The sequence below is a fragment of the Alligator mississippiensis genome, chromosome 2 (genome assembly GCF_030867095.1).
Source record: "Alligator mississippiensis isolate rAllMis1 chromosome 2, rAllMis1, whole genome shotgun sequence".
Taxonomy (NCBI): Eukaryota; Metazoa; Chordata; order Crocodylia; family Alligatoridae; genus Alligator; species Alligator mississippiensis.
This window is the reverse complement of record NC_081825.1, coordinates 3,664,801-3,684,599: the sequence shown is the minus strand read 5'-3', so window position 1 is coordinate 3,684,599 and position 19,799 is coordinate 3,664,801. Positions and strand designations below refer to the sequence as shown.

General features: G+C 50.0%; 1 protein-coding gene across 3 annotated transcripts in view; it reads right to left on the bottom strand.

Annotated features, from left to right (window-relative positions):
- DYSF (dysferlin) overlaps nt 1-19,799 on the bottom strand; it is a 200,784-nt gene that overhangs the window by 55,706 nt on the left and 125,279 nt on the right. For 2 of the 3 annotated variants that reach the window (XM_019495633.2, XM_059721412.1), the window contains exon 40: nt 5,056-5,118. The exons of the other annotated variant lie outside the window; for it this stretch is intronic. In XM_019495633.2, coding sequence (XP_019351178.2) covers nt 5,056-5,118 — 63 coding nt within the window. The remainder of the gene's footprint in view (nt 1-5,055; nt 5,119-19,799) is intronic. 3 annotated transcript variants of the gene reach the window in all.

Sequence of the window (19,799 nt, the reverse complement as noted above, 5' to 3'; positions counted from 1 at the left end):
ATACCAGCTTAAATGTACTGCATATTAAGTTACTGCGCAGTAAATGGGAATAGGCCGGTATCTACACATGCAGGCATTAAAGCACATTAACGCTGTGTGTGGACTGACTTGGGACTAAAGTTAATCCCAAATCAGTCTACATATACGGTGTTACTGTGCAGTAAGGTGTCTACATGTATGTTCTTGCGCAGTAACTAATCGGGAGTAAGTGCGATACCTGCATGTTGCAGGTATCAAATTTATGCTCAAGTCGGCATAAGTCACCATATCTACTGCACGGTATGGATGTGCACAGGTACGGCGCAGTAATTTTGGTTACTGCGCAGTAAATGTGCACGTGTAGACGCGCCCACAGAGATGTAATGGCATCTAGGTCATTGGTAAGACCAATCTTTGCCTGGGATGGCTGGGAGCAGGAGACTGGAGTAGATGACCTCTTCAAGGTCCCTTCCATCCCTGAACATACACAATGAGGGAGCTGCTTCCAAGTATGCGCCACAGTATGGGAGAAGGCACAAAGGAGCATGTTTGAAGTCAGTGAAGGAGGTAAAAGTTAAGAGCCTACTTTTGGTCCTGTTGGGGTTGAGCCAATGGCCAGATATCAAAGAGAAGGCATCAAAACAGAAAGACAGGTTGAGATTTTAGCTTGGATGAAAGGAGATGGGTCTGGGGCAGAGAGAGACCAATTTGTGAGTCGTCGGCACAGGAATGGTCACTAGATTTGTGTCTGTGGATAACATTATCCAGGTAGAAAAAGGCACCAAGGGCAGAGCCCTGTAAGACCCCCATCCAAAGCTGGAGGAGCCCCTAGATGACAGGCTGAAGGAGCGATCAGAGGCAGGGAGAGAGCTAGAAGTGGGCAGACACAAAAGCCAAGGGAGGGCAAGACGTCTAGAAGAAGAATCTGGTCATCTGTATGGAAGAGGACGATGAAGCGCTGACTCTGAGTTTTGGTGACAAAGAGACCATTGGAAACTTTGGCCAGAGAGCACAAGGGGCAAACAACAGGCTAAACTGGCCTCGGGATGGAGTGGGAAGAGCAAAACACCAGCAAGCCCAGTCAAGGAGCTTAGAGATGCACGGGAGAAGGGAGATGAGACAGTGATGGAAGAAGTGAGTGGGATCAAGGCTGGGCTTTTAGGATGGCGCAAACTAACACAGATTCATACTACGGTGAGAGGAAAGAGGTCGAGAGGGCAGACACAAAAGCCAAGGGAGGGCAAGTTGGGGCTGGTCCTGCTTTGAGCAGGGGGTTGGACTGGATGACCAACCCTCATTTTCTGTGATTTTCTATGACTCTACGAGAGCGAGCTGTGAAGGAGAAGGAGAAGAGAGGAGATGCGAACAGGGTCGAAGGAACACCGCAGACTCCCCAAACTTGCCCTGATGAGAAGATGCCCCGCAGCCTTGTTCCTACGGCTCTATCTAGGGCAACGGCATTGTAATTAAGCTGAGTTACTAACGGCTGCTGCATCTAACCGCTAGGATTTATACAGGCTATCAGCAGGATCCGGTCATGGCTTTTTGCCACGCTTAAAGCAGAGCTGCTGCAACATCGCCGCTCTTCCTCTACGGCTAATTTCCACGCAGCCATCCTATTGGTGGCAAGACGCCGATTCAAGAGTGCTGATTGGCAGATTGCCTAGTCTGAAGGCACCTCTCTGCAAAGTTTCATTGCCCCGTGGCAGTTTGGACATCAGGGCTTGATAGGTTCCCCAGCAGATGAAGGCTGCACCTCTTGGGGACTACGGGAACTCAAAGTGTTGAAGACCCAACTAGACAAAGCCTTGGCTGGGAAGATGGAGTTGGGGCTGGTCCTGCTTGGAGCAGGGGGGCAGACTGATGTGACCTTTCCCACCCTCATTTTCTGTGATTTTAAGTGTAAAAGACATAAGGCAAGTCCTCTGAGATGGGCACCCCATGTAGAGCAAATCCATACCCCTCTTCCCAACACATTTCCTTGCCCTCTGGGCTCTTCACGCCAAACTCAGGCCCCGTGCATGGACACATGGAGCCCAGTGGACTTCAAAAGCATGCCGCGCACCCGGTGCCGGGGCTGAATTTCAGGGCTGTAAAAGTCTTTCCAAATATTTAACATAAATTCTCCCAGCTGCAGCCACCCCAAGCCTCATGTCTAAGTAACAAAAGACCCTGTTTTCATGCGAAGATCCCTCGTAATAAAGAAAGAGGAGGCAGGAAGGAACAAATACATGGGCTGTCGCAGTGCCACGTTCTCCAGACCAGGATGGTTTCCAAAGTTTTCCCCGGGAGGCATCACCAGCTCTTTAGAGTTTGAGGTTTATTATGTTTAATCACGTTCTTCCAAGGTCCTGGTCCAGGCCAGAGGAATCAGTTTATTGCTGCGTGGGATTTGGTTGCTTTTGTACTAAATGAATGACTCACGGCTCGTTTTTTCTCTTGCAACGTTTTGCTTAAATGAAGTGGAAACATATTCATGTCAATTAAAGATGCCGGTCAAGGGGCGGAGGGAAAAGGCAATTTACTGACCTTTCTTTCTGTATGGTTATTCTCAGCAAAGCCACCCACCTCTGCACGGACCAAGGAAATCACACTAGGGAACACACTGTCCTGTGGGAGAGGATAGACTGGCTTTTAAAGGTAGTTGCCTCTGTTCAATGGGAAGATGCATCTACGGCAAGAAGAGAAGGGGCTGCGAGCTCGTGAACACAAAGCACCTACCCTACTACGCTAATTCGGCATGAAGATGCCATATTTTGCATGGAAAGGACTCAGGCAAAACGCAGTCCTCCGCCATTACCAACAGCTTCGTTAGTTCAGCCAGAAAGAGTCCATCGCCACCTCACCAATCTTCAGTACCAATCTTCTCACATACCATACTCACCCAGATAAGACCCATGATTTTTTGTCCGGGATAAAAAAAGAGTTGTGGCTGAAAGCCGACCGCGTGGAAGAGCTCGCTCGCCCTCAGCCAGCTCACCGGCTGCTTTGGGCAAGAGTTGCAACCCTCTCCCAGTTGCCGCCAAGCCAAAAGCTGCTGTCAATTTGGGGGACGCTCAGCTGAATGCTGCTCAGAGAGAAGGGAGAGAAATGTGCTTTCACCGAGGTGCAGAAATCAGCTTCTGTGCTTAAGACATGCACCCCTAATTTTGGAGGGCCAATTTTCAGGGAGTATATAAGAGTAAATAAGGTATTTCAGCCAAACTTATCAAAACCAAGGGGCTTCTGTTTTGCCACATCCTTCCAATACAGACGGAGATCTGAACTTCTTCCACGTCTCTGGTCCGGGGGCTGGGTTAGTCATTGCTTTGGTTTGGAGCGGACCCGAGCACCCATTCAAGGTACTGCCACTTGAAGGGAGGGATGAAGTGGGTTCGTTCCAGTTAGGGAGATGGAAATTAATAAAGCTAAATTCTGACTTCTGAGGCACAGAAAGCTCCTGTTGGCTTCCATGGGAAGAGAAGGGAAAAGAAGAGTTTGCTCTATACTTTCTGGGTCTGCATCAACCCTGGGCGAAGCAGGAACAAGACAAAGAAACACCCACACTTCCAATGTTGGGAAAAACTCAAGGTGGGGATGAGACACGATGCTCCGTTACAAACCCGGGAGAAGCAGGATGGTTTTAGACAGCACTCGCTCTGCACAGCTCCTGCCCTATAGCCCTTGTAATGGGGTCAGCAGCATTTAACCACCGCTCGAGGCCAGCTGGCCCCTGGCTCCTTCCTTCTACTTGGTCCTGGGGCTGATTTTAAGGACCTGAGCCTGGCTGCACGACACTGGTCTCCGCTCCCTAAGCAACTTTGGCAACTTCTGCAGCCTTTCTGGTTCCTGACCCTGCTTTCTGCTTGCTCCTGGATTGCAGCCGTGGATTTCCCTGACTCCTGAGCCTGGTTTGGACCTCGCCCTTGGATTTGGTAATGAAGCCTCTGATCCCCTGGACACTGACCCTGGCTTGCTGTGCAGTTCCTGGCTCTGGGCTCCCGACCCCCATCTCTGCAATCCCTAGGCCCACTCCTGGGTCTACCCACCAGGCAACGTCCCGGCCAGCCACATAGCTCAGCTATGACCGTGCAGTCAGAGACTCTCCTAAAAACCCATCCCTTTAAATAATGCTGCCTCTAAATAAATGACTCCTCCAAGTGCATAGAGGCTGCACATCTTCCATCCACCATCCACTCAAGTCTTGCAGTCATGCCAGGGGTTAGATCAAATGACCTCCAAGGTCCTTCCCAACCCTAGGATTTCAGGAGCCAACGGCTACTTCACCATAGTAGCAAGCTCTCCCATTTGAGCGCACTGCTATGGCAAAGTAGTGGTGAAAAATAACCGTGCACCGCACACTTGGTGCAATATGAGGGAGTTATTGCGCCATGCTTCAGGACTTCCAAAAGGAAGCACAGTGCCGTGGCAATGTCAGCATAGGACAAGGTGGAGACGCGCCCATTGAATCCCATCCCATATTATCACGGTGAACCCTGTCTTGCGCACCCTTTCGTGAACCAATGCAGCGCCCGTTTAGAGGCAGTCAGGTGTTGGTCTCCTCCTCTCTGCTCTGATAGTTTCACAAGCTTCACGTCCCCAGCCTGAATTAATTCCTGGCTGGTTTATCCCCATTTCATCTGATGCTAGCGCTGTCTTTTAGCCATTTACTTTCCATATGCTATTCCTGCTTATGAAGAAGAAAGTACTTTTCTTTCTACCGCTAGCTAGGCAAGGCCTACAACATCATGACTTGGGGTCAAATCCATTTCCCCTTCATGCAATAGGTTTCAACACAGTTTGTGGCCCAAGCTAGAAGCTGCGGAGCAAAATGGGTTGTCCAGAAGATGGTGTGAACGGGACAGTGAGCTGGCCATTTCCCAAGTCTTCGTCCTCAAGCTCACCCACTTCCCTTGAATTTGAGGGAAACGATCGACAAAACACGGGCGTCACATCAAACTGACTTTTTCTAGGAAGTCAGAGTCACCAAAAGCAATCGTCCAAATGTTGGATTTTTTTTTTTAAATGCATGAATCTATGTTCTTTAGGAAAACCCACCAACCCATGTAAGTAAGTCAGAAATGAAGCAATACATACATGAAGATCGGACCGAGAAGCTGTCATGTTAATTAGAGCTGAGCTGGTCATGCCCTCTGCAAGCTACAAATTAAAATGACTGGTTAGCAATGGAGTTAGAGAAACACAGTTTAACATATCATGGCAAAAGCAAATCTTAGGGAGGGGGGGACATAATGAATACAATTCAAACAATGCAAAAGGCATCAGAGCTACAAAGCCACATTATCCCATTACTGGACTATCCCAACCCAGGGGAAGGATGGAGGAACCTTTTTATAACCGTTTCCATAGAGCTTTTCCTTTTTTTTTTTTAATTTATTAAATGAATCGCCATTTTGGGGAGAACCGTACCCGGAAAGGGGAGGTAGATACCTTGCAGTGCTGGAAAAAAGGGCTGTATTGACACACCAGGAAAGGGAAGGTGTCAAGGCATGGGCCTTACGTAGCAGTGGGGGGAAGGCATGCCACAAACTAGCCCAGCACCTTCCTCAAGTGCCATGCCAATCCCTTTCCCTTGCCTGATCTGCTGCTCTGCTTTCTGCTCCTTGCCCTGTGCTGCCCAGCTGCTCTGCTGCTATGTTTTCTGCTCCTTGTGCTGCCTCCCCCTCCCCGACGTGCCACACATCGAGGCTGCTCATGCCACTGGTGCTACCCGTGCCACAGGTTGGTCACCCCTATCATACAGGGGTGAAATAAAGGGATATTCGTACTGTTTTTCTGACTGTCCTACACAGGAGATGCATCCCATCCAGGAACCACTGCAGAAACCTGACCTCGTGCTCATAGGTACCGACTGGCGTTTGCTACGGGGAGGCAACTCACTGAACTTGAAACACGGGGAGTCAGATCCATCTGGGAAGCCAACGGCATCCTCAGCGATACGCTAGGTGTGTTTTAGTACGGACGATTAGGAACCGCGGGAGCCAGAGCTGTTATAAACGCAGGCTGAATGGGACGTAGCGTGGACTTGGCAAACTCACAGTTGTCTAGTCGCTGAGATGACCCGTTCCCCACCGCACGCGGCTGGATGAGACGCAAGCGTCATCTCCGAAGGAGGAAACGTCTCGCCGACACGTTGCTTTTGCAAGGTGGGAATGGGAGGGATAATGCCAGATGCCCATCCACGCACGGACTCAAACATAAAGCTCAACTCAGCAAATGGCTGGTCGCGCTCATGGCTCGGAGCATCTTTTAAACTAGTAATAAGTCACTGCTCGTTGCATCCCCTCGGAGATGGAGACAGGCATCCGGGGGTGTCAAGTCTCAGTAAGGGCGACGTGCTTCTGCCAACAGCAGAAGACCAAGTGGAGGACCGAGACCCACCTGGCTGATGTCCAAGCATGGAAATCAGCAGCTTTCCAGACGTGCTCAGGTCCTACAACATAGCAAGACTTTCAAGACCTTAACCTCCACCATATATTTCAAATGAATCCACTGAGCTGCTAAGAGACGGACACATTGGAAAAGCAGGTCATGCATTCAGGTTTTGAAGCAGGAGGTGGGCTGTCTTGAAAACACCAGCTTCTGGGGAGGGAGGGTGAAACTTATGGCCAGATGTACATTTTAAGGAAGTTAAATACAGGGTCTTCATAAAGTCCTCATGCCCTTTTAAACTTTACTAACTTAGGTTGTGCACAAGGACTTTATGAAGACCCTTCATAAAAGCACAGCACAGGAAACCTCCGAGAGAGAGCTGTGCTGTTTCCTTTCTCGTGTTTCTCTGCAGGGTGAACACGATGCTCCTCACGCGTTACGGACACGGACGCTGCCACGTGGTTTTTGTTTCCCACGGACTTACCATCCCTCGCTGCAGGACAGGAGGGCGCTGCTCTGCTCCGTGCCCTCGGAGAAAGCTGGGTTTTTTGTTTTTAAACAAACAGCAAAGCAGTTCTGCTTCCCAGGTTACGTTAATCTAATATGCAAGGGACCAAAACCAGACTTGGCAAGAAGGCAAGGGAAAGTCCTGGAGCTGTACGCAGGACTACGCATGCAAAGGGGCAAAACTAGCCTTTCTCCCGGCTGTAGAGGTTGCAATCCACAACCGGACAGCGGGTAGAGAGCGATGTTGTACCTGGGCATGGAGCAGACCCGACGTCTGTGCCTGACCCGGGAGCATTTCTATTTCCAAGGAAAGGACACGAAAAGGCTCCAGACAGCTTGGGAGCCACCCGCGAGAGATGCTATCTGCCCCTACCTCTGGTGCTGCCAGCTGCCGTCACGGTGAGAACAAGGTTCATTGATCAAACCAAAAAATCGGGGCAGGAGATTGTTTCGGGGCAGCCTGAAACTATTTTATGTTTGAACTGGTTTGATCGTTCTTTCATTTCTCGTTCGTTTGTATTAGTTATTTGGTGAGTTTGCTACCTTATAGAGTTTGAGTTCTTTTTCAGGTCGATACAATGAAAAAGAGGGGGGGGGAAAAGCCAAGCATTCATTTGAGGTCACATGAGGATTTCATTCCAGGGTGTTTCCAAAAAACACCATTTCCAAAGGAACCGTTGCTTCGGAACAGGAAATTATGGCCTAGAAACATCGAAATAAATTACTGGCTTTTTTCAGGGAAGAAGGGCCTTTTTAGTGGTATCTTTTTATTGAACCAATAGAACTACGCAGTTGGTCCAGTAAAAAAATGTCAGTAAAAAAACCCTTGCTTCTGGTATATGCCCTCCGCTGTCATGGCTATGGCAACTCTCCAACCCTACTGGACTTTTCAAGCACTTTTTTCCTTTCGCTCCTTTTTCAGCTGAATCTCTTTGTTGAATTTGACCTGCAAACATGACTGATCTTGGTAGAATGTGAGGAATCAGCTATTTTCTGAAAAATACTCACTCGTCCCATTTATTATTCTCCATAATAAGACCTGATGATCTGCGAGGTCCCTTCCAGCCCCTAACAATCAATGAATCTCTGAATATTACAAGAGTATTAGTCAGGAGGACTATTCTTCTGAGTCCACAGCTCCCTTGCACCAGGTGCTGGACATGCATCATTACATGTACAGTGAGATGGTCTCTGCCCCCAAGAGTATTATAACCAGGTACTGGGAGGTGAGGCTTAGACAAGATCACACGTCAGCTGAGCTGGGAATAGACCCTCGAGCTCCTATTCCTACCCTGGTGCACAGTTTACTAGAGCCTGATAGTCGCCATCAATACCAAAGTGCCAAGATGCCCACTGACAGTAAAAGCTGACTTCTTGTTTCTGAACCACCTTGGCAGCTACCCTCCTTTAGGACATGGATTGCAATGCCCAGGGGGGAAGCATGTGACGAGAGGGGACCTGGCTATGGGACAATCATCCAGAGAAGGCCCACAGACTCCAGAGTCTGACTACCTTAAGGAATCACAGCAGTCCTCTTTAAAAGCCCTTTGCACTACCAGTGGTTCCTGCAATTCACACTTTTTATTCCCAAACCTCTCCCACCTATCCTACAGAAACCCTCCACCCTGCAAAAATCCCCTGACTCCAACAAGAGCTCTGGCCCCGTGAAGGCAGAAGAGATAAAGGCTCCATGAAACTCACTGGGGATTTTGCTAGCGTTATTCATTCTGTGGGGAAGATATTCAGGTACTACAAGTGTAATTGGTTGTATGAAGCAGATAGATAGATAGATAGATAGTAAGTATTGGGATGGATGGATGGATGGATGGATGGATGGATGGATGGATGGATGGATGGAGAGTATTTGGATAGATAGATAGATAGATAGATAGATAGATAGATAGATAGATAGATAGATAGATAGATAGATAGATAGATAGATAGATAGTACTGGGCTGGATGGATGGTTGGACAGACAGATGGAGAGTACTGGGATGGATAGATAGACAGACAGACACACGGACACCCCAAAGCACATGGACTCTTGGATTGGGAAACTGCTTTCCTGCTCTCCTTGATTAGCACATGCAATGGTGAGTGACAGAAAGTTTGGGTCAGCTACCCCAAGACGGGGTGTTCCTCTGAGCCTAAAAGTCTTGCAAGATCCAGGTCCCCCAAGAGATTTACCAGTAGAGGCTTTCACCTCAACAGGAATGGAGATGACTGGTTTGCACGGTGTGGCCCTGAGATCCCTCAGCTCCTGTGGACGTTGATGAAGGCCACGTAGCACCTCAAAGGGCTGAGGACCAGAGCCACAAAGAGGTGGAGATGCCCAAGCCCTAGTAAAGGACCTAGCTCCCTCCTTTGTAGATTGACCAACCTCCTTTTTGGGTTGAGCAACCTCCTGTGTGGGTCGAGCCCTCGGAGCTGAGCGCTGCATGAATCGCACGCACAGAGAAGCCAGGAGCCCAGCAGACGCCGGAGACACTGTCGAGTCTAAGCACACCGGGCAAGATGCTTGCTGTGGTTTTGTGGGCTCCCTTCCCATCATACAAAATAATCAAATGCACTAACAACCCTTATCCCCATCCAGTTTTAAAGTCCAGGAAGGTCCCACCAAATCTAGCAGCCCTCTGGGCTCATGTGGCTAAAGAACACCCCTTTCCATAGCCAACAGCATGCAAAGGAGCGATGGGGAGGCCGCACATCCAGCTGCCTCTACCTCCCCAGCGTGAACAACCAGGTGCCCATTTACAGCTGGGCCAAGGAGGGTTGGTCTTTGCCATAGTCCAAAGCAACAGGGCACCTTCACTACTCGCAGAAGTGCTCGTTCTCATTCTTACTTTGCAGACAGGGCAAGCAACAGGTCCGTGTGCGATCCAGCATTTAAATGCCAGATGCAACATCTGGTCCAAAGGCGGAGGGGTTTGGCGCTGGTGCTCCAACTCCTGCCCTTGCAGCCAGCACTATGAAGCTGAGCAAATGCTGAGGTCTGCAGTGCTCAGCTGGTCCTCCTGACTGTCCCCCCCAAACCCCTGCTGCTCCCTGAGCTTAATGAACGCTCATGTTTGCTCTCTCCGTCCCTGCCGGGAAGCGCTGGCTGGCACGGGGCAAGGAGGGCTGGGTTTTGTGGCGCCTGTGGTGACAGGGTGCGGCAAGCAGACTAATGATCTGCCCAGGAAGGATCCACCACATCTAAACAGGATTAATTCTTGCAATTTAAACAGCCATGCGGGGCCAGGGCATTCTGTGTGCGTCGTAACTAAGCCTCTGAGCCCCAGTCCAAACGAGCCTAATTAAGAGCAGGCTCAGGATGGCCTGTCTTCTGAGGCAGCGCGCCAGCCCTCCCTCCCAGCTACTGCATTTGGTAGAGGAGACATTAATATTAACGAGAGTCCAGAGACGTGTTGGAGGGAAGACGGCGGGGTCCGACCTTTCGGGGTACTGGGGACTCTCCAACTTTGGAGTGATGTTCTTGTAACATCCAGAAAAGCAAAGAAGGGGAATAAAAAGGAAGCTAGTACCTAGATGCGTCAGAGATGACCACCAAAATCATAACCGCGAAGGCCATGACACCAATTTCCTTCATGGTGGCCAGAGCCTGCAGGTAGCAAATTTACACCCGATTAGCTACTGCACAGCAATGCACATGTAGACACCTTACTGCGCAGTAACAGTGTGTGTGGACTGACTTGGGACTAACTTTAGTCCCAAGTCCATCCATACACAGCATTAATGCACTTTAATGCCTGCACGTGTAGATGCCAGCCTATTCCCACTTACTGCGCAGTAAATTTAAGCCGGCGTAAATGCATGTGTAGACACGCCCAGGGTCTCTAGTTTCATGCCCGGCAATGGAGTTGCAGCAGTATAAGATGGCCTTGAGTGAATGAGGCCTGCTGGGAACTGGTATGGCCACCTCCCATCCCAGGCTGCTGTGAACCTCCCCTCACAGCTGCAGCCTTGTCTCCATGCCCACAAGAGTCCCAGCATGCAGCCTTCATCAAGGGCATTTATAAGAGGAAATATTTTCCCCCACACAAAGGCAGCAATTGGACTAATAAACCCCTGGCAAAATAAAGTGGAGGACTTTCCATTAACAAGAGAAAAAGAGCAATTAGCAAGCTGGCTCAGCTCACCCCGGCACATCTATTTGCTCGGCTTCATTATGCATGAACAAAGGGAGCGTGAGGGAAAATGAAAGGCAATAAATTGCAAACCTGATCAAAGCAACCCACCCAGTCCTGTCTTCCACCCCGCAGGGGAAAGCCCAGGGAGCTTGCTGCCACAAGGTGTCAATGGAGCCAAGATTTCTTAGGAGGGTTCAAAAAAGGCCTGAACATTTGTGCAAACAATAAAAATACCTAGTCATAATAGCATGAACCAAAAAAGAAAGGCATTAACAGCTGCTTTCGAAGGGATGTAAACCCTTCTGCTGCAGGGCATGGACCAGCCTCCGACTCACGGGTGGCCAAGAAGAAAGCTTTTCCACAGAGAGGTTCTTCCACGCTTGGGGGTTGTTCTCCCATCTTCTTGGCCACCCACCAGACGTAGATGCTGGCCTGGCTGATCTGGCTTGTCAATACTAGTGTTCCTAATACAAGAAGAATTGAAATACTCTCCATCCAAGCTCCAAAACTGGCACTCCTAAGGGAAGCTGGAAATGGTTTGCCTCCCATACCTGCTCCCGGATAGGGATGTCGACCTCCAGACGTCACATCCAGTCCAACCCCTCCCGAAGCAAGATGCGCCCCGTCCGGACCAGGCCACGCAGACCCATCCTCGAAACTCTTCGTAAATCTGCCATCACCCTTGACATAACACGAGATACCTCACCCGAACCCGTCACAGGCAAAGCGCGGGACCTCAGCAGCCAGCATCCTTCTGTAAATGCTTGCTAATATTTGCCCAAGAGACCCAGGTAGAAGCTACACCCCCTGCTACATCATCTGACCATGGGGTAAAATGCCCTCCTGACCCCAAATGTGCCCATCGGGCTGACCCTGAGCAAAGGGGCCAGATCCTCTGGGGTTAAGCATTGGCACAGCCCAGTCTCCATGTGCAGCCTGGGCTGCAGCAAACAGCCCGTGCCCCTGAGAAAGGCTTAAAAATACCCTGATGCATGGAGCAGAAATGGAAAGGGGGAGGGCAACCAGCAAAGCCCAAAAGCCTGAGAAATCCTCATGGTGGGACAACCAGGGAGTACCAAGCGTCTCCCTTTGCTCCTTTGCAATCTCTGGCCCAATCTTCTCTGCATGGTCTTAGCAACAACGACTGCTTAGAGATGATCATCTTGCCACTTCCAAGAAATATCTAGCCAGGGCTGTTCTTCAGACTATTGCATTGGTGTCCAGAGGCAGCTGACCTGAAATAATTCCCATCCCACCCCTGCTCTGCAGCTTCACCCAAGCTCTGGGGGAGACGGTCCTACTTCTGGAGCATGCTCCTCCAAAAAGAACCACAGTCTTTTGAGTTTTCTCCACCACTGCCAAAATCTCACCCGTTTCCGGGTACCCAATCTGGATCTGACCCAAGAAAATGCACAGCAGACTCCCATGAAACCCCACCAGCACCCAGCAATTTATAGGATGGGGGATATCATAGCTTCATAGAGGCTAGGGGCTGGATTTCAATACAAATCACCTCTTTTGGGGCACAAGTTGACGATGCCCCCATTACTGTCATAGCACCTTGCTACTGTCTGAGACAATATAAAACCTCTGGATGCTGGAGAACGATGCACATTATCATAGGATCGGCTGCAAATGCATGCGGAGGGTCTGACTGCTACTGGCCTTTGTGCCACTTCTGCAAAGACCAAGTGGAAAAAGACAGTTGCTTCCAACACAGCTACCAACCCCACCTCGGAAAGGTCTTTGGAGATACACCTTGTACTGAAAAAGGATGGCCTTGGAGGGTGGGTGTGAGCCAGGAAGCAGGCTTTATGACCTATTCCACCGCAGATGTCGTGCCTGATCTTGGATAAGTCACGTAACCTCTCGGTCTTCAACTCCCCGTCAACAGCATGGGTTTAACACCGCAGGGACACATCCAGTCGTATGGAGTCAGCAGACACTCTGCAATGCCGCACCGATAACTGATCGTTCAAGCAAGAAAAAACAAAATATGTTGGGCTTGAAAAGAAAACCCAGCTTTGTTTGAGCTCAACCCAAAAAACCATCGTTTTGTTTGAGGATGCTGGTGGTGCTTCTTTATTTCTGATCACCTCCAGTCAGCTTTTTATCCCTCTGCTCGGGTCTTTTGCTGAACTTGGTCTCTGAAACATCCTTTCAGCACGAAATGTTTCATTGAGGGGGAAAAAAGCGCCCGTCATGATGAAGCATCTCGATTTTGGGGAATGCAGGTTTTGTTTCTTGCTCTTTTCCAGCCAAAACTATTCACCGAATTAAGCATAAATCATTTCGGTCGACCCCAAACTGCACATTCCAGGCAAATAAACTATCCGTCTAACAAACGCTCCCGGTTTCACATGCAAGTATCCAGGCTAATGAGACGCTGTCCAACTCCTTCCCCAAGCATAATAATGGCATTCCCAACCGCAACGTCGCTCGGCTCCTCTGAAATGGAGGAGGAGGATCAGGGCAACATTTCTCCGCAGCTCCTATCTGGATGGCAGATGGCAGCCACCCCTTGCATGGGGAAATGGTTCACTTCTCCATGGTTTGTAGAGAAGGAGAAAAAAAGGAAACCTCAGGGAAATTATTGCACAACAAAGAAAAACCCAGTGGGGCTCGGTGAGCTTGTTTCTTGGAGCACGTTGCGTGTGCAGCCAATTTAGCAGGAGCTGAGCTCGATCCTCCAGCCTACCAGATGTAATCCATCTCATTAGGAGGCAGCTCCTGGCCACCGCAGCCCTTCAGCTTGGGCTGAACTCGTGAAATACAAGATGTGCTGCAGGCAGCGAGGATGAGGTAGAGGGATTGCATCGTTAGGAAAGACGGTTTCGTCCAAAATTTGACTTTCAACAATATTTTTTCTACTTTTTTTTTTTTTTTTCCAGCTAGCAAAACAAGAAAAACTAGGAAAAATAATTTGGGGGGGATTTTTTTTTTTTCCAAGTGTCCGTGTCAGAAGTTGAAAGCAAGGTTTTCCTGGAGTCGAGGCCTAGCACCGGCTTTTGCATGAAGAGGGAGCGGTGCAGAACCGCCCTCGGGGTCAGCACGTTCCTCCTAATCTCAAACCTCAGTTTCCCCCGCTGCAGCTTGAGGCTATTGCTCCTAGTCCTCCTAATCTCAGCCAAAGGGAGAAGCCCATCTCTGGTCCTTCAACCACAGGGAAAGCCCGTCTCCAACCTCTTTATACTCATCCTTCAGGTATTTGAAGACTGTTAGCAAATCTGCCCTCCGTCTTCTCTTCTCCAGGCTAAATAACCAAAGCTCTTTCAGCCTTTTCCAGTAAGCTGTCCCTCCCAAGCTCCTAATCATTGCTGTTGCTCCATGCTGGACTCTTTCCAATCTGTCCACATCCTTCTTGAAGTGCGGAGCCCAAAACAGGACTCCAGGTGAGGCCTCACCTGTACTGAATAGAGGGGAAGATTCATTGCCCACAATTCACATCTGATCCTTAAGACTGACACACAGAAAAGCAGCTCCCAGTTTTTTTGCATTAACTGCATTAAAGAGATGAGAACATTAAAGGGGAATGGAATTGTACTTAGGCACCTAAGTCTACATATATGCTTAAAAGATGGATAATAATAAAGGACTCGATGTCTAGTTGGCAACCGGTGTCAAGTGGAGAGCTCTAGGGGTCAGTCCTGGGGCTGGTTTTGTTCAGGGTCTTCATTAACAATCTGGAAGGCGGGATGCAGATCACCCTCAGCACGTTTGCAGATGACACCAAGCTGGGGGGAGCAGTGGATATGCTGGAGGGTAAGGCTAGGATCCAGACAGACCTCGACACATTGGAGGATTGGGCCAAAAGGAATCTCATGAGGTTCAACAAGGACAAGTGCCAAGTCCTGCACTTAGGAGGGAACAATCCCATGCACCGGTGCACGCTGGCAGTGATGGGTTGGGCAGCAGCTCTGCAGAAAAGGACCTGGAGGTGATGGGGGACAAGAAGATGGACAGGAGCCAGCAGTGTGCCCTTGTGCCAAGACGGCTACCGGTGTCCTGGGCTGCATTGGTAGGAGCGTTGCCAGCAGATGAGGGCAGTGATTCTTCCCCTCTATTCAGCACTGGGGAGGCCACATCTGGAGTCCTGTGTCCAGCTGTGGGCCCCCACTGCAGAAAGGATGTGGACACATTGGAGAGAGTCCAGCGAAGGGCAATGAAAATGGTTGTGGGGCTGGGGGACAGGACTGGTGAGGAGAGGCTGAGGGGAATGGGCTGATTGAGTCTGCAGAAGAGAAGACCGAGGGGGATTGAATAGCAGCCTTCACCTGCCTGCAGGGGGGCTGCAAAGAGGATGGAGCTGGGCTGTTCTCAGTGGGTGCAGATGACAGGACAAGGAGCAATGGGCTCAAGCTGCAGCAAGGCAAGTTGAGGTTGGATATTAGGAAAAACTTTCTCACGAGGAGGGTGGTGAAGCACCGGAACAGGATACCCAGAGAGGTGGTGCAGTCTCCATCCTTGGAGATGTTTAGGACCCAGGTAGACAAAGCCTTGTCTGGGATGATGGAGTTGGGGCTGGTCCTGCTTGGAGCAGGGGTTGCGCTAGATGTGACCCCCTGAGCTCCCTTCCGGCCCTTGTTGTCTGTGATTCAATGAAAAGGATGGTCCTTTTCAAATCAAGAACAGCTTTTCCCCTCCGCTAGCTCAGCACACCTGACTGACTTCCAACTTTTTCCATTTGGGAAGAACCGGGAGGGGAACAAACAAGCAGGTTCTCACCTTTTCTGATTTTCCTACTGGGAAAACCAACATTTCCCAGCAAGGAAGATTTCCAAAAAGGGGACTGAATCCAGGATAGTTTTTGCAAGAAAACTGCAGATTCTAGCCCTTTTCCAGTTCATCCTGGCTCTGGGGCCACGCTCTTTGCCTGGCTTATCAACCTGGCTGGATATGCAGAGCAATCAGGACTTACATTTGCTCCCAGGTAAGATGTGGGAGTATCAGCGAGAAAAAGGCAAGGGACACCCCCGCCAGGACATGCTGCCACCCACAGCATTGGCATGCCCACTGAGTCCTGCATTTTCAGGACTTATTGTATACAGCCGAGCATACTTTTTGCACTAAATAATACATTTGCCCAAAAAGAGCGCTGCACAGGGACTGAACCTCATCAGAAAATCCATCCAGATTCACCCAACAGTTTTGACAGGGGTTAACAAAAAAAGAGAGGGGGGAGAAAAGTCAAACTATTGCATTTTGACAAATCCTAAAGGACAAGCTTCATTTTGGAAACACGGACGTCGTTCACATTACCATTGTCTAGGTGAAGCTCTTGGACTCCTCGTTGCACAACAGGTTTTGCGACGTTTAAACACTGACCCAGATTTAGAAAGAGCCAAGCAAACAGGGGTTAAATAACCCGGACAAGCTGAACGAAATACATCATTTTGTGTTTTGTTTTTAAAAAAAAAGAACAATTCAGATCGAGCTGGAATTAAATACTATGTGTTAGTTGTTCTTGCAGCAAAGTTTCTCTTCCAGGTTGACCTGAACTAATTCATTTTCTTTCGGGGTTTCTATTTGGTCACTAAACCAATGCATCCAAAGTTCCCCCAGCTGAAAGTCGGAGCGACTCTAATGTCCTTGTGACCCAAGGTTGCCCACCAGGTACGGAGAAAGGGCCGCTGCTAAGTGCCACAGAAGTAAAGCAGAAGCTTTCGCTGGTCCCTGCCTCACCAGCCCAGGACAGGGCACCGTCTCCCACCCCGCACCACTAGCATGGTCCTGCGCTCTTAGCAAAGGTCTCCATCACAATCCTTGCAAAGCCCGCTGATGCCTGAGTCCCAGCCCTTGCCCAGAGCAAATACTGTACTTGCACAGTCCTGGAAACAGCCTTCTGAAATGCTAGTCAAGCAAACAACAGGAGCACTCTAATCAGATTAGTTCCCAGGCTTCGACCTGACGTTAGGACACGCTCGGAAGAAAATGCAAAGACAACCGGGCCCAATCTCCGCGGGGTCGAGCCAATAACAATAAATGGTCTCTGAGATTTCCTCTCCGCGTGCTTTTCTCCACGGCCTGCATTACTAATCTTCCTCATGCTAACGCAGGCATCTTCTAAGCCATCCGCCACAAGCAGGCAGGCTCCCTCTGCTTCTCAGCAAGGACCGAACGGCCATCCCGGGGCTCGGGGGGCAGCCTCCAACAGATTAAGCCCCGACCGAGCAACCAGCAGGCTGTGGCAGTGACTTGCTGTGTGGCCTTGGGCATGACACTTCATCGCTACGTGCCTCCGTGTCCCGAGGTGCACCACTAGAGGATAAGGTTCACTAGGACTGGTGAAAGCAGGGTGATGTTTTCACGAACCTGCTTGAATTGTCAGCTATTTAAAAAGGCCTGGCTTTGATGGAGCACTTTGCATTGCTAGAGCTCAAAGCGCCCTGGGAAGGTCAGGATTATTAGCACCCTTCTGCAGAAGGGAGGGCTGAGCAACTCACCAAAAAAGGGATAGGGACTCACCTAAATCCACCCAGCCCACCAGTAGCTGAACTGGGAACTCTGGTCTCCCAAGACCTAGTGTGGGACCCAGTCCCTAGCCCACGCTGCTGTCTTCCAAGCCAAGTGCTTTGTGCTCTGCACACGAAGGCTGGTTTTCTAATCCTTGTTATTTGCAAGGTCTTCTGTTCCCAAGAGCTCAGCAGAGAGGTGGTTGCTCTGTTAGTCTGAAGTGATGGATGGCAGAACAAGGAGCAATGGGCTCAGGTTGCAGCAAGGGAGGCTTAAGTTGCATATTAGGAAAAAACTTTCTCCCAAGGAGGGTAGTAAAGCACTGGACCAGGCTCCCCAGAGAGATGGTGCAGTCTCCATCCATGGAGGTGTTGAAGACGCAGGTAGACAAAGCCGTGGCTGGGATGATGGAGTTGGGGCTGGTCCTGCTTAGAGCAGGGGGTTGCACTAGATGTGACCTCCTGAGCTCCCTTCCAGCCCTCGTTGTCTATGATTTCTATGACAGAAGACAAGGCAAAGCGGTATCTTATAGCGACCAAGTGGTCCAGAAAGGGAGTAGCTTTCGTAGGCAACAATCAACTTTGTCAGATGCTCTGCAAGGTAAGGATGCACTCAGTGTTTTTCAAGACAGACACCCACAGCTGTACTAGGCTGTTATGAATCCTGAAGGCAAACAATGAAAACGAACCCACAAATAGAAGAGAAACCCAGAAGAAAAGCCACTGCATTGCTCCTGACCTGCCCTTCTGGGCTGTTTTCCCCCTATTCATTATGCTTGTTCAGGTCAGTTTTGAACCTGGGTCTCCCATTCAGCTCCTGCACCCACATTGCCAACAACAAAGGCTGGATTTTCAAAAGTTCAGAGTATTGCCAGCTCCTGGTGGTGCTTTCACAAAGCACCTCAATTTTCTGCCTTGAGTAGCCAGTCCGGCGTTAGGACGGCGGGATGTGAAAACATTCACCTTATTTCTGGCGGTGCAAATGGCTGCCATGAGTGTGAATGTGCAGGGCCGGACTCTTGCTAGGACCACAGCAAAACTTGAGCCAAAGTTTTCGCTGCTGAATTTTGGCCCGAACCTTGACACCATTGAGTCAAAAGGGGCTGGGGCACAAAGATGCTATGAATCAGGCTGTGAGGAAGATGTGTCACATCTGCTATGGTCCATCAAGGGCTTTCGAACACAACAGGCAGGGCTGTCGCCTCTGGCTCAGGGCACCCAAAACCTATCTCTGCTGGGACTGGGATGGAGGATGGATAGCTCTACAGGTGTCCTGCTTCTTATACCCTACCCCCAGATTCGAAGGAGATGCTTGCTCCCGGTACCCCGGGTCAAGCACATCTCAAGGGAGGAATCTGCTGGAAGAGACCTGCCGGGTCACAGGGCGCCTGGCAGGAGGATGGAGAGGACACAGCTGGTCCCATCCAAGGCAGGAAGGAGCAAGCAAGCAGAAGTAGAGGTCGTCTGAAGCGAGAGACTGCTCTTTAGTGCAATGGAAAACAAGGGATGATGAGAAAGAAAGGCGGGATGCTATCGGAAAGCAGGGCTGTGCCCGATGCAGGTGGCATCGAAGGCCATTCAAAGCAGACAAGGGGGTGTGTAGGATGCCTGAGGAGGGACAGCAGGAGCTAATGAAGGTAGGAAACCACCTGGGGGTTTCCTAGTAGCCAAGGTCACCTGCACCAGGTCCCATCAGACGTGCAAGGTTTAGCGTGTCCCACAGCAGGCAAGAAACCAAACGGCAAGGGAGCCAGGAGGCTCCGTGCTTGAGAGCTGCTTCCACAAATGATGTCCTCCAGAGGCCACGAGCTCTTGATTCATCAAGACCGGCAGCCTTGGAGGGGAAAAGCTTTTGACTGGAACAGCAAAGACAAGTGTCTCCCCAAAAAGATGACCCATAGATGCATCTCAGGCCCTTTCTAGTGCAGCATGCCTTATGGTCCGACCCATTCCTTAGCCTCGTGCACTCTTGCCCCCAGTGGGCTCGTCTACATGAGATGCTAAATGCACATTAGACTAATTCTGTTGCAAAATCTGTGTTAATGCACTAATGTGCGGTAGAATTGGTCTCTAAAAAGGTGCACACCAGCACTACTGCACTAGTACAGATACTAAACTTAATGCACCGTAACTACGGCACATTAAGGCATGTGTAGACGTGCCCAGAGAGCACCTGCAGTGGCTGGGATTAAATGGAGAACTGCCAAACTCATTGCACACGGGACCGATCTCCCTTTTAACAACAGCCACACACTCATCCCATGACACCGCTTTTGAACCAAGTCCAATTCGCCTGGTTTCCCCAATCTTGGAATATAGTCTAGTTCCCTGCTGCATGCGCCGGCCAAGTAACCGGTTA